Source organism: Clavelina lepadiformis, chromosome 8 (assembly GCF_947623445.1).
Source record: "Clavelina lepadiformis chromosome 8, kaClaLepa1.1, whole genome shotgun sequence".
Classification (NCBI taxonomy): domain Eukaryota; kingdom Metazoa; phylum Chordata; class Ascidiacea; order Aplousobranchia; family Clavelinidae; genus Clavelina; species Clavelina lepadiformis.
Window position 1 is genome coordinate 12,560,963 of NC_135247.1, and position 24,964 is coordinate 12,585,926.

Genomic DNA, 24,964 nt, shown 5'->3' on the forward strand with positions numbered 1-24,964 from the left:
GATTTACCTACAGCAATTTCGGATAAAGTAGTTTTTCACCTGTGACACTAAACTTACACCATTCAAGCGGATTCACCAAACTCATCAAGCGAAACCAACTAGACTAAAATTTGATGTTGTTACCTGGGAGTCGCGTAGCGCATCCAACATTGCATCAGAAAAGAGAAAAAGTTTCCATGGGTGAGAAGTGATGTCGCTCACATCCTCTTCAAGATCCAGCATACTCTGGGTTACTACATCAATACCCAAGTCCCTATAAGCACAAAAGTAAAAATTATTATTAAAATTCTGCGGACATTGTTTCCTTTATATGTGATATTTTTTCAAAGTTTGATGAATTCGTTAAAAAATATGTGACCTGTAGCTTTCGGGAAGATCAATGGTAAACATGTTTTCAATGAAATCCTTCCAGGCAGAACCAACTTCAGCTCCATCATGCACAGCTACAATGGTAATACCTAATGAGGTAAAAAATAAAAATACCTATGAAAGTATAGAGGCAAATTCTAAACTGATTGACAATGATATACAAATCACCAACAAAAATGAAAAATAAATCAGTAGTTAATAAATACTTTACTTCAAACTTATAATGCCCCCACTATTGACTACTGCCTTGTCGTGGCAGAGGAGCTTGAGTGCCTCGATAAACTTTCAAGCTATACTGCAGGAAACTTTGTTTTCAAAGGACTATACAAGGTCAGGTTGAAAGTAAGAGGCCAGACTAAAAGTGGTCCACAACACAAACTTTCCCGATGATAAAAAAATTCAAAATAATGAGATTGTAGACAATTGTTACGTCTTTTGTTATGCTTAACTATTCTACCGCTTTCTTATTGAAACTTATGATATATTTCTTTATTAAAGCAATCGTCCTGACCCGAAGTGCTATGTACTTGTTTTGTCTTTACTTTTGGTATAAAAGCAAGACATAATGCTCATGCTATTGTTTTATTTATTGTCCTATTTCAAAAAAATTTTCGTTAATTTTGAGTACTACCCTTCCGACTGAACCTACTTCAATAAGAATGTCACACAATGTGCCTCTAGTTACACTCGAATGAAAGAGAATATGAGGGCAAACTATAGCTAAGTAACTGTATTAATAACACCCTGTCATGCGGTAATGACAAACAATGTTTATAACAGATTACAAATTGATGTCAGTAGTTTTGCTAGCTATGTGCAACGGTTTCATTGAACGCAATGGTTAGCACTGCAAAAATGCTTAAATTATTATAAAATCAAAAGCGTGACGGCGATTAATGCATTGAATCACAGCGAAGGAAAAAAGGCGGTAAGTATATGTGCGACGACAAATGCGTTTGAATAAGTTTGTGAAAAGAAGGAATGAACGCAAACTCCATGGTCATTGTTAAAAAAAGGCAATCAAGTGAGATTTGAACTCCTCTAAAGAATTTATTTCTAAAAACACAGTTATATACAATGGCGTCGAAGTTGGTTTTCAATTACACATTGGTTTCATTAATTTGTTATTATTTCAGGTTTATTCACATTTGCACAGTGATGCGTGATTCACTGAAACATTACGATAAGAAAATATTTAAAGTCTGTGTAGATCAGCTTTCAGTTACAAAACTACTTGAATTAATATAACGAATTTGTAAGAACTTGCCAAAGCAGACAAAATGACTCGCCAATATTACAATGTCTTCTTGGAATCATAGCGGGCAATATTGGAATGCAATTACGATATTAGAAGCCTATCTGGAAGTCGGTTAATAAGACTGCGGAAAAAGACGCATGATAAAAAACAACAACTTTTACAACGTTGACCAGACGTTGCAAATAAAGGCTAAGTGTATAATATTTAGTATGTTCACAATTTCTTGCTTTTTATATCAATAATTTTTATCGCTGCTAAAGATTGTGTTTAGTTTTGAAAGATCCCATGTAATATGACGTCAAAGGTTGACGTTGTTTATTGCAAGCAAAGCCAAGTAGCTATAACTGCAGTCAAGGTATATACAGTAGCAAGATTTGCTATCCACAAAAGAGAATATAAAGTAAAAAAGAGCATTCAAACGGCGACTTCGTACTATGTAACCTCACAGAGATTTCGCTAGGACACTACTTTCATTTGCCTAACTTAATTAAGCAGGCAAGAAAGGGAACTGTCTAAGTTAAATATAACATCTTTCAGTCAAAAATATAGGTGTGCATTCATCATCAAAAGTTTTATTTAGATAAATTAACTCTGATCATAGTGTAAATATCTTGAAAATGCTGAAATTAACTAATCTTAGTCAACAAAAAAGCCAACTAACAGCAAGAATTTCATAAAAGAACCTCTCATAGTCTCTCATACCACATATTTGGGAAAAACAAGTGTAATTGTTATTGGCTTAGAACTATTCGAAGATAGGATTAGAAATTCTGGATTCTAAAAAATTATTCTAGAATAGTAAATTGTTCTACTTTGCACATCCCTTAAGAGCGGGACAGAAAAAATGCTCTGGCGGGCCACATGATATGCAGGTCTGGCTTACAGTAAACATCCCATAGCCCAAAAAAGGCAGCACAAAGTATAAAATCGAAGCAATTAACTTATTAAAAATGTCAACCCACTGAGAGTGGGACCAATTTCATTTCCAGTGGTTTTACTCCAACAATACTCAGAACTAATACCAACAAACATTTACCTATTTCGTTTCCACATTGCATTTTCCTTATTGGTTTGAAATATATGTTTATGGGCCAATGTATTTCCATTCGAAGAGACAGTGAACCACAGTAACGAAAAGATTAAAAATATTTGTTTTAATGTTGGAACAATATTATTTGTTATTGCATTGTAATGTAATGTAATGTTAACTTGCCAAAAGATACAGCAACTATCAACAATTAGTATAGAATAGCTACGTAGAAAGCCTAAAGTTTAAAAGTACAATAGTACTGTCATTACTACCAGAGCATTAATAATAAAATGTTCTAGAATACCTTTTATAGACTCCAAAGTAATTTCCAAGTTTATCTACTAGTTTAGTGAAGAGAGACATCACATATGCAAAAAATAGTGATTAATACAGTATATATACTACCCCTTAACTCACACTATTTAATTAAAAGGCTTTCAAACAAACATATAAAGCTAAGCAACCCTTGTCTTTCACCTTTCATGAAAAAAGTTTAATAGAAATAAACCATATTAACAAATCTTCAGAATCTGAGACAACACTTGGATAATATTATATATTATGTACAGTAAACAACAAACGAAGTTTTGTGAAAAAAAAAATCCAGCAGACACCAGGATATAATGCTTAACTATTTTTAATTTGCCTGACCATCAACCTAGGCAACTACTGAAGCCCACACCATGTGTGAAAAAGCTGGTGGGAAAACTGATGAAACATTTTAAGTCAGCTAATAGCTACTAGCTACTTAATATCACCACTTCCCACCTATTCTAGCCACTTAAAACTGTGATGGGTCATTCCATGAAAATGGGAAAAATAGACTAAAAAACAAAAAATATGTTTTGACGTTCAAAGTTGATGTTGGGAAGTCAGATTAAACAAGATCTTTGTGAAAACGTTGTTTTTGAAACAAAAACATCCCGAAATTGGGATTGGAAATGGGATTTCCCAGGGTCCCAACCCTAATTTCAACATAGGCTTGTTGCAACGGCATCGCCACAGCTGGAAACTATCGTCAAATTGTTGCAACCACCGAGGCCTATAAATTCAAAGAACTGTTTTGCTTTCAAAAAAGAAATATATAAATAATTGGTTTCACTGTTTTTTTCACGAAAAATTAAGAAATTTTTCCGTTTAAAAAATTTTTAAAAATTTAAAATAAAATTTTAAAAAATTTCCTTAAATATTAAGATTTTAAGATATTATTAAGAAGTGATGAATGTTATTGCGATCTGGCTAGGTCTTCATTGTTGCTTGCACTAGGCCTAGAGAGCCCAGTAGTGTACTGGTAAATTAGTAACTGCCAATTTGTCAAAACAATTTTTTCAAAAAATAATGACATCATGATTAAGTACTCAGATTCCATCGAATAATCAATTTATCTGTTTACTCGGACTCGTCCAGGTTTGTCGCATTCCTACTATACAATTAAACAAAAGTAGCTTGAGTCCTATGGACCCCTAAAAATATTCGTGGACCACCTTTGTGAACCATTGATCTGGTATGAGAAAGCTATATAGTAGGGGTGGCCAGACCTGCTTCATGCTCGAGCCGCATATAACAAATTCCAACACAAAACAATAAAAAACACGAATTTATTCACTTACAACGAAGTGTAGCTATTGATAAACATTAGTGCTGCGTGGTGATACTATGAGTCTCCACCTGGGCTTCACCAACTCTTTTTGCAATTATTAGTATAACCGTAACCAAGACTTAAAACTAGGTCAGCCCTGACGTACAGCTTCAATCTGACAGTTTACTTAACTACAGTGTACAAGTTAGCACACTTCTGTACAATAATGTACTTTTTGGAGTGTAATTTTATTATTACTAACAATGAGTCCATCGTTACTACGTGTGATAGGACGCATTGTTTCATAATCAGATCAAACAACTCGTCTAGACCGGGAAAATGCATGTCTAATTTCAACAATGCTAATTCATTAAAGAGCCGCAATCAAAGGCTCAAAGAGCCGCAGTTTGGCCACCCCTGCTATATAGAATGTATTTATATTCAAAAAAATAATATATGATAGTTCATTTCAATGTGCTTACTTAATTGCCATGGCAAAAGAAATTGCGAAACAAAAACATTTTTGGAAACGCAACTATTCTAGATGTTACTATAATATGACTAACATTAATGCGATACTTACAGCTTTCCATAACGTCAGTGGCAAGTGATTCAAGTCTATTAATTGTTAGTCTTTTCCCTTCGGACATGTATAAGAACAGCTTGAAAAATTAAACATGTGTACAGCATTCAATTCAGTGATTTTCCACAAGAATATTAAGCCTAATAATAAGCATCATTTACATTTTTCTCCCAAAAAAAAAACAGAACCAAATGCAGCATTTCACAATTTGTAAATAAATTACAGCAAAACTAAGCTTTCTTGTTTAGAAAATATTGTATATATTTTCCTTAGTCTATTTTATGAAAGCAAGATATGAAGTACATTACAAGCGAAAACAAAGAAATTCACACTGTTAGCTTGTGAAGTAAATCTTTTGCGTTGAAAAATATTATTATAAAAAAAACAATTCAACAACATGTTCATGTGATAGTAGCACATAAAAACCAATAATGACAAATTATACATACATACTCAAAGTGTGTCCTATAAGATTATGATATTGGCACTACTAATGCAGAATGAGCAGACCCTGGTATGACTTTAAGTTGTAGTAATCCTACAAGTGATGTGTGTTTTAAACTCTTTTTGAGACAAACAACTTGTTGATGCTAGTGTGAAACTCAATTTCCTATGAGCTGGAAAAGTTTTGCTCAGGAAGATTAAACACACATGAAAACAACAAAATTTGGAATTTGTATATGCATTTTGGTATGTAGGCTCAGTCAAGTGACAAACATCAATCCCATCACTTAAGTACAGAAAGAAAAAATTACAAATAGTTCTAAAAATCTAAGAACACATAAGTTCTAATTGTGGATACAAAAGAAAGTAATTGCATGTACGGCCTTGTACATAAAAATGTACAGCTGTTCTATCAACAGTGCTAGTTATTTGAACTGAGAAATAAAAATGTTTTCTTCATAATTATCGATCTATACATTATGGAAATCTAAATTTACATTATGGAAATCTAAATTTACATAATGGCAGGTCCATCCAAAGTCTCTGTGGAAGTAAACAAGGGAAATCATAATATCATATTCAAGATATAACACAGTAGAAAATGCATACAAGCACAAGTATTTATGTTGTTTGAACGTTAGCTTTAGTTTGCTTGGATAGCAAACATTGACAATTTTTTTAAAGTGAGATTTTGCTGCTGTTGATACCAAACCTCTTAAAATATCTGCATTTAGACAACCAAATATTATCCATACCTAATACATTCATATGCATTACGATCAGATTTACCACAATTATACTGTATATAAATTATACATTGTCGATTTATTGCAGTTCCATTTGATAACAATTTCCAAATAATAAGCAGTTTTTGTAAAAAATCATCAATGATGGCTTACAATCAGTCAGTGAAAATAATCTGACACTGAGACAAAGGCCGCTGTACCCATCTTGGAGGATAACATTTTTTTAACACATTGCTGTGCTTGACCAATCACTGTCAGCAATGGTGGCCATTTAGGTAGGTTTTGTGACTGCAAAATTTCACTGTTTAATGCAGAACATACTTGTTCTCTCTGTACTGGGTCTAACTGATAACCTACAGGACTACTCCATGGGTCAGTATAGGCAAGCAGACTGTACGCATCTTTCAAAATTGTTTTGTTTTTTGCATTGGCATGTTCAGGTGTAATTTCTTTTGAAAATTTTAGTAGTTGTTGTCCAAACTGCATCATTAGCTCAACAGCAATTGGGTTTCCACCACATAATGCCTTATGAGGCCCTGTCGAATACTCACTGGCCTCAACAGTGATACCATTACTTGTGTTGATATGATCGGAGACACCATTACGTACAACACCATTTGTTGTGTCAGTTTTATTGTCATGTCCGTCATCAGAGTCTGTTTCCATATCACTCTCACTATCTGAGGTACTACTTACAACTGACTTGAAAGGTGTATCTTTATTGTTTAAATCTGATGATGAAAACACACCAGCAGATGACGAAGTTACTGCATAGGCCCTTTGGTCAGATGTGCGAAAAGCTTGTTGTCCTGATGAACGCTGCAGAGGAGGAGAAAACCCATTGTGACTTGATACTGGGCTACTTGAAGAGCTTTTGTTCCAGCAGTTATGCTTAGGACTCATAACAGGGCTATTGTAACTTGACGACACACTTAAATTTCTAGTTAAACTCTTGACTTCACTTTCAGTTCCATTAATAATTTCAATAAACTGGCGTACTTTCAAACGAAACATCAGATTGGGGTTTCTTGCAAGTAAACCGGGGAAAAGTTGTTGAGTGGTTTCAATGGCTTCTCCCAATCTTCCTGTTAAGACCAATTGTTGAATCTTTTGTCTATTTTTAATTGAGGCAATATCTTCATAGTGATCAAGACCTTGGTTAACACTTTTGTTGAAAGCTTCCGTACTAGCAACATAGCCCTGATGAATCAAATAGCTTGAAATTAATCTGTGCAAAATGGTTTGAAATTGGCCACAGTTATCCTGGATCACGTATCTACCTATTGAAAGCCTAACAGAATTTTTCCATTCCTTAAGATATTCCTCAAATTCAAATAAAAATGGATATTGGCCAAAGTTAACTGAAAGTTCTTCATTGGGTGTCTGCAGGCCTATAGTAGGATACAGGGGTGAAGTAGATAGGTCACGAAATGCAATACCAATATGAACACCGTTCTTTGTATAAAAACAGGAGTTATCTATCACATTTAAACCACATCCTATTACATCACCAGTTGTGAATGTTGGACCATAAGGTTGTCCTGTCCCAGTAGCACAAAATGAATGGCCATCATCACCATGGTAACCATATGAGCTTTTTTCCCAGCCCGGTAGGCGATTCAACTTTACACCATGGGATGAAAGTCCAATTCCCATATATCCATCCCTGCCTTTGCAAACAACCATAACTTCAAAGTAGAAGATACCACACGACGGTGGAATTGGATGTGTAGCTCGAACTGATGCAGCATCCTTGTGATTTTTTCCTTGGCCTTGATAGCGAGCATTCAAATTATCTTGTGAAAGCACAATATACGAATGTTTGTCCCTTGGACTCCATTCTCTAGGCAATGGTGTTTCATCTTCATTAACAGCTGGATATAAATCTTTCAATCTTTCAGAAAAATCACTATCTTTGTGTGCCAATGACATTGCATAAAAGCAGTTACTCCACAAACAAAACTATATTAAGTATTGCTTAATGACCTTCAACCAAGTATCACAAGTTTCACATTAAGTTTAATCAGAAGAGCTAGCAAACTGAAAAAACTGAATGTTACACTTTTCGCACATAAATATAAATAAATTTTGAATCAACCAGCAAAATGTTTAAACCAATCTATGTCTGTGATTTATTCAATCCGTCACAAACTAGAAAAGCTTTTCAACAGGATGTCTTGCGACGCCAAATTTTCACTGAAGGTAGAACTTGACACCGCACAAGTTATAACGGGTCTGATCATAAAAAGCGCAACATCAGTCGGAATTCAGCTCAAACATCGCCAAAAACAACGTTTTAAAAAAGTTATTGTTTAATTTGAAATTCTTTCATCAATTTTGAACGTCAAAATGTTTTTTATTTGTCCCATTTTCATGTACACAAGTGGGCCCTTCAATTTTTGATTCATCCCCACGATCGTGCCAGAGGCGAAGATATTTACATCAATAGAAGCACAGTGTCATTTTTTACTTATAGCATATGTTTGCATATAGCATATGCATATGTTTTTAATTTTAAAGCTTTGCTGAAATTTTGTCATCCTCATCAGTTAAAATAACTTTGGTGTGTACTTCTTACAGTTTATTTTGCTGGTTAAAAACAACAATTACTTTGTTTCAACGCTAACATGTAACACAGCACATTTTATAAAATACTTTAATGACAAGAGGCAAGCATTTTTCTCTTCTCACCGGTCTCTCTTTCCCTTTTCCCTTACTAATTCTTTTCCCTTACTCTCTATGAAATACTTGCATCTGGTTTGAGCGCAGCCCAACAGGAATTGAAACCACATTGGTACTATCAACATGCCTTGGTGGGAATGCAATTAAAAGTTACTTGAACAAAGCATGTCAGTGGACCATGTTGGCTTCTAGACATTGAATCGTCATTTTGCTTTAGGAAATATTTTTCAGGAAAAAGGTAAACACAATGCATTGAACGCATAGCAGTACTGGAAGGCAACATGGGTGACAACACTGTTCTGTAAGAAGGTTTTCATCTGAGCTAAATTACCATATCATTAAAAGCGAAGGAACACAGGATATGATACTCAATAGGTCACAATTTGCTGTAAGATTATCTGTTTGGTAGTAATCATTGTGGTTATCTCTTTCATTCTTAATAATTAATACATCTATTGCTGAACTCGTTGTATAGTATATATAATCATTTTGGTATTGTCATCTTATAATTATGATACTACATTTGCTTAACCTGCATATCTGGCCCGCTGCCCACGATTGATTGACAAGTGGTGGTGGTGGTGGATACTTGCGCAAAATTTCATTTCTTTTTCTCTAATGAAAACTTCGGTCAATGTTACCAAAACAATTTAGTCTTTTCAAAAAATTGCAAATATTTTTAGCTCCCTAAACTATACACTATGAATGGGCATATGAAACCAAGTAAGCTAGTAGCAAAATAAACTTGGCAAAATTCCCATTGCATGGGGAATCCCCATTTGCGACGAACTGCACCACCACCTAAAAATTTTCTACATCACACCCCTGATTGTATGTAAGATTATATTGCGGTTCCAGTAAATTAACATTGCACCATTTCTACTGACGTTAGTAACATAAAAACAAGTTTAGTAAAAGGGGAATGTTTAAAATTTAAATATTTTCTTCAAATCACAAACGCTTCGCACCATACAAGAATTACAGTAGGCCAATTGGTCAATTTCAATTGGACATCATAGCCTAATCAAAGTAACGAAAAAAGGTCTAGTATGGAAGTGCACAATTACCTCAAAGTTATCAAATGATAACGTCATCGTATTGTGTAGTCAAAAAGAAAAATTGACGTCACAAAAGTTACCATCCTGCGTCATTAACCTCTGGGGGAAATCCCCATAAAAAGTTGAAAAAACCGTTCTTTGAGCCTATCATAAACTACTTAAATAAACAAAAACCAAACATTTTGTGACGTAGAAATTACGTCATGAATCTAATGTTCAACCTGTCAAAAAACGTACACCCTACTTTAACCTTAACACCCTCAAAATGAGACTGAAATGTAACCACTTCCTGGGGCTCAGAAAATCATCAAAAAAAGAAGGGGAATCCCAATTACGTGGCTTCCAGCAAACGTCATGGTAAAAAATACAATTCAAACAAGAACGTTTGTTAACAGTAATATATCTCAATCAATACTCAACAAAATAGAATCAAAACATACAGAAGTAAAGCAAAATAAATACCCCACTCCTTGGTTGTTGTTTGATGGAAATTGCTATGCAAAGTGGTGAAATATCACGTGCTAAACTATGACCAAGTTTGGCAATCGAAAGATGGCGCTATGTTTAGTGTTTACCAAAATAAAAATCATCCACGAGGAGGTCAATTTTTTCGGATTCCAATGATACCAAGTTTGTTTCCAACCAAGGCTGCCACTTGTAGGGATTTTACCCTACGGTAGGGTTTTTTGGCCCCTTGTAGGGTGTAGGGTGACCCTACGGGTTTTTCACGTTTACTCATAGATTTCCTTTTGTTTAAAGTAAAATAAAAATAAATTCAAATAATAAATTTACTGAATAATGACAAGAACATAGTCTAAACCAGGGGTGGCCAAACTGCGGCTCTTTAATGAATTAGCATTGTTGAATTAGACATGCATTTTCCCGGTCTAGACGAGTTGTTTGATCAGATTATGAAACAATGCGTTCTATCACATGTAGTAACAATGGACACTTTAGTTAAGTAAATTGTCAGATTGAAGCTGTACGTCAGGGCTGACCTAGTTTTAAGCCTTGGTTGTAGTTATAGTAATAATTGTAAATTGCAAAAAGAGTTGGAGAAGCCCAGCAGGTGGAGACTGGAGAGTGAGACAGCAGATGAGCAGAATCAGCAGATTGAGCAGACAGGAATCAAGTGATCTTGTTTTGTAGATTTACGACTTTGTGTTGCGCGCGGTGGTCCAAAGTGGTCCGTGTGATCAAAATGTTTGCTTTGAACTTTATGAAGCGATCTTATATCAAAGATAGTCATATCCACCAACTTAATGTTGACGACAGCTCCCGCTGGCCTTCTATCCAAGAGGTTTTTTCCAGGCTTGATGGCAAGTGACACAATCAAAAAATTGCTACCTCATCAGAAAGAAAGTTTCTTGGAAAGATGTAGGGAATGGTATAGGCCTAGGGAGGCAGTGAAGCAATTATATCAAAGGATCAATTTAGATGACCCTGTACTCCAATCTCTTTCGCATTTGAAACCATCTGCTGTTGTTAACGAAACTTCTTCAATCACTGCTGCAGCCAGGATTGCTAGTGGACTTCCTTGCATTACAACTATGCTCAATGTTAATGCACAGCAGATTGACCGACAATTGTGTGCAAATAGAAGCAATTCGGCTATGTAATGTGGAGAGCACCCTAGCAAAGATTGGTAAAGGTATGATGAATGGGGAGGGAATGCCTGCAAGTTGGAGAAAGAGTGTGTTGGTTCCTTTGTACAAAGGAAAGGGAGATGTGAAGTAATGTACCAGTTATAGAAGCTTGAAAATGCTTGAACATGCAATGAAGGTTTTGGAAAGAGTTTTCGAGGATCGAATTCGTGAGAGAGTTGAAATTAGTGAAATCCAAATGGGTTTTATGCCAGAAAAAGTTACAGTTGATGCCATGTTTGCTGTGAGACAATTGATAGAGAAATACGAAAAGGTTGAGAAGGAGCTGTATTTCGTGTTTGTTGATCTGGAGAAGGCCTTTGACCGTGTTCCCAGAGAAGTGATTTGGTGGGCTTTGAGGAAGAAAGGTGTGATGGAACCAGAAGTTAGAGCGGTGATGGAGATGTATAAGGAAGCTGAGACATCTGTGAAACTCGAAGGCGAAATGTCAGAATGGTTTAAGGTAGAAGTGGGGGTCCACCAGGGTTCAGTGATAAGCCCATTGCTTTTCGTAATTGTTATGGATACTCTGACACATGATTTGGAAACAACAATGGAAGAGTTCTTGTATGCTGACGATTTAGTTCTCGTAGGAGATAGCTGGAAAGAGGTGGAGGTGAAGTTTGTTAGATGGAAAAGCGCACTGGAAAGCAAAGGTTTGAAGGTGAACATCAATAAAACCAAAGCGATGAGAATTGGTAGAAAATCGTCGAAGGGAGTAGTCAGTACTGTTGATCCATGCGCAATTTGTGGGAAGAGAGTAGGGAGAAATTCCGTTCAATGCAGAAAGTGCAAGTATTGGGTGCATAAGAGATGTTCAGGTATCAATGGAAAGCTGACGAGTGGAATGAATTACGATAACCCTGGTGGTTTATATTCTGACTTAGTTGTTGAGTAGAAGCACCAAAGAATGTTATCTGCTATTGCTCTTGTTATAAATTCAACATTACTGATATATTCAATTAGTCGAAACACAAACGTCAGTAAATGTTGAACTACTTTAGTTCTGGTGCTTTTGAACTGAAACTAAAGTAGTTATAAAGTGCTATAAAACTGCCAAAATTTCTTTTTTTTTATTCAAACTGCGTAGGGAGATGTAGGGTTTTTTTAGGTGTGCTGGTAGGGTTAATTTCTTTTTTTGAGTGGCAACACTGTTTCCAACGGTCAAGTATGAGAGCAGTTATGCGACGAAACGTGGGGTCGGGTCGGTTGTGCATATATAGTTTCATACTATATATATACTATATTACTATAGCCTACGGACTTTTGCATGTAATGTAACCAGATCAAAGCGAAGGTTCTAAGGTGATTTCTTTAAACAGCATTGAATTACTTTGCTTTGATCTGGTTACACGAGATGCTTGTTGATACACTAAATGCAAATGGTATTGTCCAGACTGTCGAAAGGCTAGAAAGTAGGTTAAATATTCTCATTGTTTTTTTAGTAAAGTTTGTGATTTCAGAAATTGGTTGTTTCAGTTTTTTCATTAATTAATTGTTCTGCTGTAATAGCCTACAGTTACAGAAACAATACATCCATTATAATAGAACAGGAGTATTTGCAGAAAAGTGATTACAAAGTTATACATCTTGCTATTACTTTCAGGAGTCAGAAGCAATAATGTGCGTTTGAATTTGGTACGCATTTTGCGGTTTGCACATTAAGAAAACACAGGGCACTTGAGTGGTATTGAGACGGCTCTTCGCTTGACTGAAGTTTTTTTTCTTTTTTTGTTTGGTGTCTTTTAAAATGTAAATTTTTATTTCATATGTTAAATATGTTTCATAAAGCAGTTTATTTCCACCCATGTCCGCTGCAAAAACCTAATAAAGTGAACTTACTAAACCATGAAATAGGATGGCAAAGCTTTTAACCATTTAAGGCATGAAAAGTGGGTCACTACTTTCGAATTATGGATGAAAAGCTACATTGTAGGCTACTTGTCGCTAAAAGGCGCAATTCTACCGCTGGCATTAAAGCGCTTATTGCCTTATAACTTCAAAATCACTCAGCCTTTTCATTTTCGCTTTCAACGTGGTGAGTAATAAAAGCTCTCCCGATTGAAATACATAAGATGTTATCATAATTGTGGTGACCGCAAAAAGAGAAAATTTATTGGAGTATCGTTAAAGGTTTAATCGAGATTAGGGGAGACACTTAGTCTAGGCTAGCAATTTCAGAATTCAGTGGTGAATGTTTAAACTGAAATATAACAGAGAGTTCTACTAAAAAAAAACTAAACACAGTGGACCGCCTAATTTCTAGCCAAGCACTTTGACCCCGCGATTGCCAAGCTGATATAAAGCTATTAATTAATAATGACAATATGTTATATTAAATTTAAGACTACGTTTTTAATTCAACAGCTACTGTAAGTTGCGTAAAATAAAGAATTGAATTTGAATTGTTGTGTTTGATTAGTTTTAAACCTGAACTAGCATTTTTCATTACAGCATAACTTTTGATTATATTACATGTAAAAATAGTAATGTAATCAGTTTGCTTTCAAGCAATCTATATCCACAAGAAAGAACTACAACATACAATGGTAAATAGTTAAATATTTTTGTGACGTTATGAGCATTAAATAATAGCTTAATGACAATTTGATTTTATTGTCATCTTTTTGTTGTTCATGTTGAGCTGAACATAACTGTATTTCTTACCAATTAATACTAGTTAAGTTTTTTGGCTGCTAAGGGCATTTAGGTTCAACTCAACCAGGATTTTGAAAAATGTAGGTCTACAGCGGTGTGTTTTATTAATTGCTCTATCAAGTATGTTTTAGAAAGGATTTTAACAGTATGTAGTGGTTAAGCAGTTATTGCCAAAATTGTATTGCAAATTTGGTCTTATTTATGACGGAGGTGGAGGCCATTTTGATGCCACAATGCAAAAAACAATATGCTTCATAACTGGGATTTGAATTAGGTGTGATACAGACGAATCCAGTTAATTGCATGGTCAATTTGCCCAGCTTTTTTTGCGATTAACTGGATTATGCGTTAATCTGAAATTAGTAAATCGGCAGTTACATACCTTTCATCGGAAATCAGCGGCTTTCTTGAGCATTGTGTGTTGTTTAAAACCGCTTAAATTAGTAAAGGAATGCAAACAAAACACAGAGGAAAACATTTGTTGCACAATCATGTAAACTACTTGGTGATTGTTGTTTAATGTTTTTCTGCATCCTCTCTTGCAATTCTTTTTCTAAGTGAAAAAATGTATCCATGTCCATCCCTTGAAACTGTAATCGTCGCCGCAATGGGTTTATGTTGTTATGATGATCAGACGAAAACTTTTTTTTTGTTTTTAACCTGCGATTGCAATATTCCAAACTTTTCAGCAACTGCGCTTTGAGATGTGTCAAGATCATTAATAACAAGGATCTTCAGACAATGATAAATCTTTTTGATTAATTTGCTTGCTTAGTCCTACTTTCATCATTTGAAAATACTGTTCAGTTGAAATTGGTTAATCGCATACCGGTTAAACGCATAAATTTCTTTATCGCATAGAATTCCATTCACATGTGAAGAAAATTCACCGGTTAATCACCTAAATCTATTAATTGAATAGAAATTGTCGATTGATTTGTATAATTGCATGTTTTTCTTGAAGAAGCTTTGCAATTTTCTGATTTATTCTTATCCAGACTAAGCAGGTCCACGAAGACACATTATTACCATAACGAGTTACCATTGTTCACATTGTTATCCTTGCCAGCACACAAGCATCACCAGAAAACCGGTTAACTCGCACTGTTTCAATTCATGATTCAAAAGTGAGCTTCATTTTAAGAGCGTGCAGCACCCACACCAGTTGTCAGATTTTCAACGTTCTCACTTTATGCAGTGCTCAGTGACATCTTAAACTAGGTGAAGTTAAAAAAATGTAAAATTTTCTCATTTGAAACCTCTATGTGAATTCAATTTAACAAAGATCAAGTCTATTTAGAAAAAACATCATTGGATATTCAATTGTTTTTTAAGTTTTGTACAAAGCCTCCTTATCAATATTTATACAGCTTACGGTTAATTTTCCAAATATATATCCAAGATAAGCCAACTATGTGTCCGAGCGAGGCGCTGCGTGGTTGTACAAAAGTTGTATCTTTTACAGCATGAAGCGTCCTGAGACTGCTATCTTGTGTAATGCATAATCTTTGTTACACCTCAAGTATAGGGCACATTGTCGATATAGAATGAACGCTTTCTTTTCAAGTGGTCACAAGAAACAATGACAAAAGCCCAAGATACTGTGAACAGATTTTTAAAAGCCAGCTTTGTAGGCTTATGATGTTACAGTGTAGGCTATGAAAAATTATAAAATTAAATAATTCCAATACATACATATCTAGAAATAAACACGTATGACATGGGATTAGTCTATTTAATTTGAACTTTTTAAACATGACCAACATGAACAATTCAACATATATGAAAAACTTGTTTGTATATGCAATGTCTATGTTCCAATAAGATGAATAAAAAAATATTCAAATAAAAATACAATAATTTATATAAGCCGTTCTGGATATAAAATCATTCACTACCCGTTTCAGCTAGTAATCTGCATGCATTGTCCTTATAAATATCAAACTTGTTTTTTAAAATTTATGATGGCAACTAACGAAAGGAAACCAGTTCCATTTCATTTTGTCTCATGAGGGTAGACACAACAAAGATGTCTAAAGGTGGCTTAACCGAGGGTAAAATGGTTGAGCCACGAAATGCTGTCTAACGCAATAATACATGGTGTAATCAAAAAACTAAAAACTGCGTCTTACTTTAGTATCATTGTGGACGATACCACGGATGTCCCCGGCAAAGAGTAGAGTTATATCTGTTTTAGGTACCCTAATGAGAATTTTTGAGTCAATTAATTCAATCAACTTTCGAGATTTAACAGAATAGTTGGAATTTATTTGTTTGTCCGGAACTATCTACCTTGTTCTTCCTGTGAAGCAGAGAGAATGTTTAGGACACTTAATTGTGTGAAAGCCTATCTTTGATCAACGATAACCCAGAAGCAGCTCAATCATGCCTGCATTCTCAATGCCTTTAAAGAAGAACTAGGTAGATAGTTGCTGCTTTGACTTGGCAACAATTGCTGATGAATGGATCAATCGCTCCACAGTATGGCAAAATATTTTGGCTTTACTAAATCCAACTTTAGCATTTAATCATACTAATATGTAGTTATCAAAACTTACAGTTAGATTGGGTAATATATGTTGAAACTATTGAAATTTTGATCAGCTGTTGCTCCCTATTTCTTTGCACGTTCTAAACTAAACTCTTGCTTTTAAATATTGCTTAGGCAAACCTTTTCTGGTGTAGTCGACATTAGAATTGTGAAAGATAAAAGCAGAGCTCTTCGACAGATAGTGCAGTACATTAAAGCATTTTCATCATCAAATTCTGTAATTTCTTTTTGCAACTTCCCCAAACACACACCTTCCAGACATGGACATGTTTTTCTTATCTGTATGTGTTAGTTCACTTTCAACCACTCGTATTTAATTATTACTCACCGATGAAAAAGCCTTTTACTAAAAGATGCTCGTTTAACGAAAGGATACACATTGAGAATAGCAAGAATAACACAATTAGAGTGGTCATACAAATTAGTATATCATGTCCTTTTGTTGACCTATCTATCATCTAACCACACGCTAAAGATAAGCTCATTGCATGCACTCTGACCTTTTGTAGTCTAAATCATCTGCAGAGTTAGAAGCAATATTGTGCTCTTGAATTTGGTACGCATTTTGCGGGTTGTACAGGAAAAATGCAACAACTGAGAGTTGAGACAACTCTTCACGCTTAAATTGTTGAATAGGTTTCAGCATCAAGGTAAAATGATTTTGTGTGCAAACACAATAAAATGTAGCTTCAAATTTTTTGTTTAATTCTTTTTCTATTAACACCACGGAGCAGCTAACCAGGATAAATTTTCAAAAAATCTGAATATTTCTTCATGATAAAAACAGTACGTTTGCTATATGTAAATATGATTTGGCTTTAGATATCTCTCCACTCCAACCTTATTTGCAAAAGGAATAAACTCGACTTGTGACTCAAATTTGATGTCCTGGTTATGACACTTCCTCCAGGAAAGCAATATGTTTGAGTTGGGCTCTTATGCTTTAATTTATTTTTTAGTTGTTTTACTCATTTTTCAAATCGTTGGTTGGGAAGGATGTAGTTGTGGAATTGAAAAATGACCTCAGTATATGTGGAACCCTGCATTCAGTTGATCAATATCTCAACATTAAGTTATCAGATATCAGCGTTACTGATCCAGAGAAGTATCCACATATGGTAAGTGTGACATACCGGTAATTATGGTATATTAAAACACAAACTGATTTTTATAACATTAATTTTTAAAATCATATATTTCTGTATAGAGTCAGGCCACATTTATCCGAACCCTGAAAAACCGGAATCTAGGAACAGGTTTCTTCCCATGCATTTTACCCCTTTAATTAGGAAACCTCGCTGTCTGACTCCGACACGGCATTTTAGAAACAAATCGGGGTAATAGAAAAAAAAACCACTAATCCAGATAATGACAAATATTACATATTTACACATCAGTTTTTCATCAATGTTTATTTAAAGAATTTATACTAGTTCTAAATGCATGCTATCTTACGTAAGTTGATTTCACTGTGATATTCTTTGATTATCCAAATACCTTGCTAAACCAACATTTTTCAACTTAACAAAGTGGTCTGGATTATCGAGGTCTGATTATATTACAGTATAGAAAATAGTGACCTTCAATTTTGCTATACAACGGTGATCCGGTGTGCAGTAATTGCAAAGTATTGCTCATGGTATCTTAATACAGCAATTAAATGATTATTTTGGTTGACTGTTGTTTTTTTTTGAAACTCCAACGATTAGGTTACATAAATTACTAGAACTACAGTAATACAAACTCCACTGATCTTCATAAATTTTGCAAAATTTATTCTGCATCATTGATATCTTCGTTTTTGGTTATTTCAAAACAGAGATGTTGATCATAATGTCCAGATTCATAAAATTCTGGCAGGTCATAGTTTTCCCACCCTTGTCATACACTCTTAGGGTACATCAAACAGTGAGTGCACATTTGTCAGTCTTCAGTGCTCCCATACTCATAGCAGTGTTGTAATGACTGGAGTCATAGTCCAAAATGACTCGAGTAACGTTATGACGATTGCAACAGCAAAAAAGACAACTTTAAATAACAAAAGCGGATATTTAAAAAAAAATTAAAACCTCCTGTGAAAAGTATGGACAAAATTTGTAGACAGTTATGATAGGGTTATAGTAACCATTGTAATGCAACGCATAATGTGACCCAAAATGGTTCTGATGTTAAAGGCATTGATTTGACTTGACTCGATTCAAAAAGACATGACTTGGTTACAACCTTAATTCATAGTAAGCCTATGTGTTTTGCAGCTTTCTGTGAAAAACTGTTTTATTCGTGGTTCTGTGGTGCGGTATGTTCAACTTCCAGCTGATGAGGTGGATACAATGTTACTTCAAGACGCTGCAAGAAAGGAGGCTGCTCAAAGCAAACAGTGACAACATTAACACATTGTTGTTAAAAGAAGTTGAAAGACAAAAAAACATTGAAAAATTATGTTTAAAGACGCTTTGTATACTTCAAAAGAAGATTCTGTGCTCTAAAATATTAACATCTGACATGCCAGAGCTGTTTCAAACTGACGTCCTCAAATAGCCTTACGTATCGTTTTACGGCTCAAATATAATTGCTTGGACTTCAAGTTTAGTGTACAAGTATGTTGTAATTTAAACCACTGGACGCTGAAACTCCTACTAGCTTTCAAGCAGGGCTACAGACAAAAGATCCGAGTCCACACTACGAATCGCTAGACTAGCAGGACAAATTATAGAGTCTGTTTTGTTTATTTATTTAAGCATTTTATCACCAGATAATGAAAGTACGGAACTGACAGGGAAAATTTACACAAAAAGTTATAAATGGTTTGGCCAGCGCATTCCAGAGACGGCATGAAAAAATAAATGGGCACAAATAGTGTAAACACAGTGGGAGGCAGGAAACAGTAAAGAGACAGTTATCGATTTTAGACAAGTGGACACCAAAGTAGGCTATACCTTATGCTCACACGATATAGGGCAAAACTGGGCAATAAGGTTTTAACAAATTCCATGTGACGCGACGGCTGCTGGGCAGGGGCCCGAGCTCCCACAAATTTTTTTGGCAGTTTCACTGTAAAGATTTTCCTAAATTTAACTTCTAATTTTCCTAACAATTAAATTGCATTGCGCGTTTATTTCGTTTTAACAGTTACAAGCTGCACTGGGAAGTGTTATTTTTTAAGTAAAACTAATTGAAAGTCGGTTGCACACGTCTCAAAAAGCACTTGCTAAGACTGGCGTGTTTACGGAGCGAACCATAAATGGAACAGAACCCCCTTATAACAGACTCGATTTTGGGGAACCATAGGGGTCTTCTTGCTTATTTCCTTTGCGAATATTATATCGTTTGTCGTTCTGCTTTTCAAGCATCAAGAGAAAGTTTCTTAAAAGCCTACTTCCAACAATGCAAATTGTTGTTCACTGTTGTATCGTGTTGTAAAAACGAAATAAGGTTATACACGTTGTCCGAAGTAGATGTTGGAAAGGAAGTGGTATTACAAAACTCATTGTAAGTTGATTACTGCTACGATCCATACCCAATACATGCTTCGTTGAGTGTTATATCCAGAATTTTATGTTAAAATGTAAGTGGTCATCTTTATGCAAAAGAGCTTGAACGTTTATCAAACTGAGGAAATTTCCAATGACCGCTAGAAGACGTCTGGCGCACAGACATTCAATCAGACAAGTCTTGCCTTTCTTTCATAAAGATTGTGCAAGACGTTATCAGGCAAGTCTTGACAAGCTGCGTTTCTATAACCTAGAAAGGAATCCCTCGTATATAAAAACCACCTTGTTATTATACTTTTTGCGCTGGTTTGACATTGGCAAACAATTATTTTTTCCTGCTGTGTTTCAGCACTGACTTGAACCGCAATAATCCTTTAAGCGTTCTAAGCGTTTTGGTAATAGCTATTGCTCCTTTCTCTTCATAAAGCTAGATTCTGGAAACAAACAAATCACAACTGGACGCGAATTGATTGGTTGCAACGCATTCGAATGACCTTCCTAATAGCGGGAAATGCTTTGTTTATAAGTCCAGCTTCATTGTTCTTCTCTGTCGCGAATTTAACGGATTGGGTAATGCACTCGTATGACTTCATTACAACGCCAAATGCTTTGTTTATAAAGTCCAGTTGTCTATTGTTTTTCTCTCACGGGAATTTAACGGATTTGGTAGCACCGCATGACTTCATTACAATGTGAAATGTTTTGTTTGGAATGGTTGACTTGGAGGTGACTGCAACTGTTAAGATATTTCTTACCGCGTGGTGGCGCTGACGAACCATGACCTAGTTGCCTTAAGGCGGGTTTCTTAGGGTGGCAGTACTATAGGCCTACAACTAGTGTGAAACAGAAAATCGTTTGTGACTTTCCTGGACGTAGAAGTTGGTCAAACCCACTTGTAGGGAACAGTATTTCGAGTAGAGTATGCTACAGGGTTAGACATAATGAATGATTGATAATGAAGTAAATTGGTTTCATTCCAAGATGAACATTCTTGTTTGTAAGGTGGGTATGCGTCCGAAGATATTAGCCGATTTCTGATAACTCCCAAAAGGAAGTACACACGTTGTTTTCCAGGATGTAGTTTGATAAGGACAAATTATTGCAGGCATCTTCTGGGGATGAAGACCTGGAGAAAAGACATTTGCAGGGCAGTTGTGTATATACAAGGGAGTTTGCTCTTGACAATGATGTCGTCATCAAAGGTAGGCCTATATAATCCAAGAGATTTCAAACGTTGACATAATAGAAACTGCTGTGAGTCCAGGTGAAGATTCACCTGAGCGGCTGATGAAAACACAAAGAAACACGTAGGCCTAAGCAGCAAACAATAGAACATGTTGTGTTTCTTGTCAGAAAAACGTTTCGGAGGAATGGTTTTGCGACCAATTCCAGATGTCCGTAGAGTGATAGAAGAGGTTGTGGCGTCGTCATCTCCGTCAGAAGCTGAACTACTCTGAGCTGGACCCATTGCTGTAGTTGTTGTTAAATCAACTTGTTTGCAAGACTCGTCGGGTGTTGTCACAAAAATAACAAAGTTATTGGGGCACAAATGGTTTCTCTTAACTAAATTAATCTTGTGAAGGAACCTAAGTCTGTAGTTCTTGCGTGCTGTTAGAATACTCTGTGGCCGTTAGTTGGCTACAGATGGCAACGAATATGTTTACAAGTAAGGGCTTTATTTGAAATTAGATACACGTTTTAACGCAAGATTATTATGCGAGTCGCATCTTGAATATTGCCGTTTTACAAGTTTTATTATAGTTCGTATTCACCGAGTCCGACAGAGATTCGATCGAAGCATCTTTATAAATGTCAATCACAAATTGGAAAACACATTACAGGAGATGGTGTAATGTCATTACAAAAGACCACCCAAGCCGCTGCATTACCACGCATGCAATGTATGGGACGAATTTGTTATGCAAAACATGAGAGAATTCCATGATTTGTGATTTAAGACTAATCTTTTATTACTTGCATAACGTTATGAAAATTTAAGAAATATTTGTCACAACTATTATACATTACACCAAGCTTTGTATTTTACAGCACCTGGATTAAGTTGGGATGTAATGTTACACAAAACAAACATAAAATTAGGTTTACTAATAGATATGTTTCTTACGGTTAAAACAAGAACGAAGGGTGGAATTTCAATGATTTTGATAGGCACGGTTTATCGCGCCTATCATAGAAATGGCTTCAGATGGATATGTCTTTAGTCAAGCATTTCTTGCATAGCCTTTTCTCCATATCATCCTCATAAAAATCACCTAATGTTATTACGTAAACCTTATACCTTGTGTTGTTAGAAACATGAGGTCACTTCCGTGCGGTGTACCGACACTTAATCACGCGACACTTAATCACGCGACGCTTAATCACCGACACATAATCACTAGGACACTTAATCACGCGACACATAATCACTAGGGCATTTAATCACGCGACACATAATCACTAGGACATTTAATCACGCGACTTGGATACTTAATCACGCGACACATAATCACTTGGATGTCGGAAAAGCGTGAGGAAAATTCAGTAATTCAAGCTCGTGTGCATCTCTCTGTGGGGATGGCGATGTGGATTGTTTTTAAGGTTGGCCTAAAGCCAAAGTGTCACCTAACGCAAAGCGTCCTGCGCAAAGCTAATGAAATTGGCATGAAATGTGACTACGAGTCTAATGACGAATTAAGAACAGCTGTTCGGTTTACCAGCCTTAGCCATGGTCCCTTCCTCTGACGTAGTCGAGTCATATCTGATCTTAGCTGATAGCATGCCCGATCACGAGAAGATGCCTGAGCTGCTTTCGTATTTCGAACACACATATATCAGAGGCAGACGACGTCCGGGACGTGGTGAAAATTACGGCTCAGCCATCTTTCCAATCGAAAGTTGGAATCATTACGAAGCCGGGGCAGGTTGCATTGCAAGAACCACAAATGCAGTCGAAGGTTGGCATTTTGGTCTCCAAGTGCTTTTTCAATGCCACCACCCGACATTGTGGACTTTCATACAGGGAATTGAAAAAGACATTCAAATGCAACGTGCAACGTTTCTGCAAGGAATTGCTGGTACTCAACCTTCTATTCCAATGCGGTACAAGGCACTGAAACTGCGTGTGCAAAACACAGTTGACCGTTATCTGTCAAGCGAGATTTTAGTCTATCTTCGTGCAGTTGCTTACATTTCCCATGCATAACATTGCTGTAAATTGTAAATAAACATTGTAAATGTGTGATTAAATGTCGCGTGATTAAATGTCCTAGTGATTATGTGTCGCGTGATTAAATGTCCTAGTGATTATGTGTCGCGTGATTAAGTGTCGCGTGATTAAATGTCCTAGTGATTATGTGTCGGTGATTAAGCGTCGCGTGATTAAGTGTCGCGTGATTAAGTGTCACCAAACCCTTCCGTGCACTGAAATGACTTTCTGTAAAAGAAACAGCGGTATTCATCCATCTTTATAAGGACAGTAACCCTTGCAAACACAAGATAACTAACGAGTTTACTTCCTTCCAATTGGCTAACAGCATTATTTTGCAATTTAGTCGCAAGACCTCTCGTTATTTAAATTCTCATGTGTTGCATATTCGTTGCCTCTATATGTTTATGTATTATATTATTGCGTGTATATATATAACCGTGTGTAGATCTTGGCTGCAGAAAGAGAGAGAGAGAGAGAGAGTAATAGAGAGACGGAGACGATGTTCTACCAGCTGGTAAGCAAGTGTCTAACAGACACTGTATTTATCAGGTGGTTATTATGTCTGCCAGATTTGCATAGAAGGTTGTGCGAAACAAATCTAGAGTTTATATTCGAGGTTCAATTGTCTACCAGCGGATATTAATAGAATGTTTATCTAAATGAAATGAATAGAGTTTCTGTGTGTTAATTATAATTATATTTCACATAATATGTCTTTATCTGAAGCACTAAATAAATCATTTATATACGGAGAAGTTAATTGGACATGCAATCCTTCTGAAAGCTTATTATTGGAATCAGATATATAATAACAATTTATAAGTTAAATTTATATTTCATAGTAGGCCTAATGATCGACAGCAACAAACATTTACATCATTTTTTTACAGATATTCCAAAGCAAATAACAAATATTTGAAAGACTTAAATGAGAGTGAAAAAAGTGGTTTGGTGACACTTAATCACGCGACACTTAATCACGCGACGTTTAATCACCGACACATAATCACTAGGACATTTAATCACGCGACACATAATCACTAGGACATTTAATCACGCGACACATAATCACTAGGACATTTAATCACACATTTACAGTATCGGCTACCGTACACACTGGGTAACAATGTCATGCATGGGATACAACTTATTTCGGACAATATAACAATTAGACTTTATGAAGCTGGTGTTGATTTAAAGAAACATTATAGAGAAAGCCGGCGCAACGGAGTCAAAGACAATTGTCAGGGAGTTCTAAAAGAAAGACTAATAGCCTTTGGCTTTAGGCCAACCTTAAAAGCAATCCACATCGCCATCCCCACAGAGAGATGCACACGAGCTTGAATTACTGAATTTTCCTCACGCTTTTCCGACATTCGTTCTCTACAAAATAAATTCAGGCTATTCAGTACTCCTTTTGATGTGGACGCCAATGCCATTCCCGAAAAATTTCAAATGGACCTTATTCAAGCGTGAATACATATATTTTGCTCTTTTTGTGATTGGTATGATTGAGATTGCAGCAACGTAGCGTAATATACTCAAGTGAGTGTGAATTATAGTATTAATGAAAATTCCGGCCCGCCAAAGAGTTGTACACTGTGACTAGCAAAAGGTTGCGGACCCCTGCTACAGACAAAGGCGCTGTCCAAGTGCTGTCG

At 35.8% G+C, this 24,964-nt stretch overlaps 3 protein-coding genes and 1 long non-coding RNA gene across 4 annotated transcripts in view; 2 read left to right on the forward strand and 2 right to left on the reverse strand.

Moving 5' to 3' along the window:
* LOC143469545 (phosphoinositide 3-kinase adapter protein 1-like) overlaps positions 1-4,958 on the reverse strand; it is a 29,536-nt gene extending 24,578 nt beyond the window's left edge. The window contains exons 1-3 of the mRNA XM_076967280.1: positions 4,820-4,958; positions 359-458; positions 124-253 (exon numbers count right to left, since the gene is read on the reverse strand). Coding sequence (XP_076823395.1) covers positions 124-253; positions 359-458; positions 4,820-4,886 — 297 coding nt within the window. The 5' untranslated portion in view covers positions 4,887-4,958. The remainder of the gene's footprint in view (positions 1-123; positions 254-358; positions 459-4,819) is intronic.
* A 1-nt stretch (position 4,959) lies between these two features.
* On the reverse strand, positions 4,960-8,068 carry LOC143469546 (ran-binding protein 10-like). The gene has a single exon (XM_076967282.1). The coding sequence runs from the start codon at positions 7,939-7,941 to the stop codon at positions 6,169-6,171; it is 1,773 nt and encodes a 590-aa protein (XP_076823397.1). The 5' UTR covers positions 7,942-8,068; the 3' UTR covers positions 4,960-6,168.
* Positions 8,069-13,809: 5,741 nt separating this feature from the next.
* LOC143469177 (U6 snRNA-associated Sm-like protein LSm2) lies at positions 13,810-19,185 on the forward strand. The gene is made up of 3 exons (XM_076966769.1): positions 13,810-13,941; positions 17,561-17,719; positions 18,857-19,185. The coding sequence occupies exons 1-3, from the start codon at positions 13,939-13,941 to the stop codon at positions 18,980-18,982; spliced, it is 288 nt and encodes a 95-aa protein (XP_076822884.1). The 5' UTR covers positions 13,810-13,938; the 3' UTR covers positions 18,983-19,185.
* A 1,652-nt stretch (positions 19,186-20,837) lies between these two features.
* On the forward strand, positions 20,838-23,756 carry LOC143468993 (uncharacterized). The gene is made up of 3 exons (XR_013119049.1): positions 20,838-21,094; positions 21,198-21,294; positions 21,446-23,756. It is a non-coding gene; the product is annotated as an uncharacterized LOC143468993 (long non-coding RNA).
* Positions 23,757-24,964: the final 1,208 nt, after the last annotated feature.

What these genes read in the sequence shown, in the direction of transcription:
- LOC143469546 (XM_076967282.1), bottom strand. Translation starts at nt 7,941, where the DNA reads ATGTCATTGGCACACAAAGATAGTGATTTTTCTGAAAGATTGAAAGAT.
- LOC143469177 (XM_076966769.1), top strand. An exon ending in CAGAGAAGTATCCACATATG is followed by an intron (nt 17,720 to 18,856) that starts GTAAGTGTGACA and finishes TGTGTTTTGCAG; the next exon opens with CTTTCTGTGAAAAACTGTTT.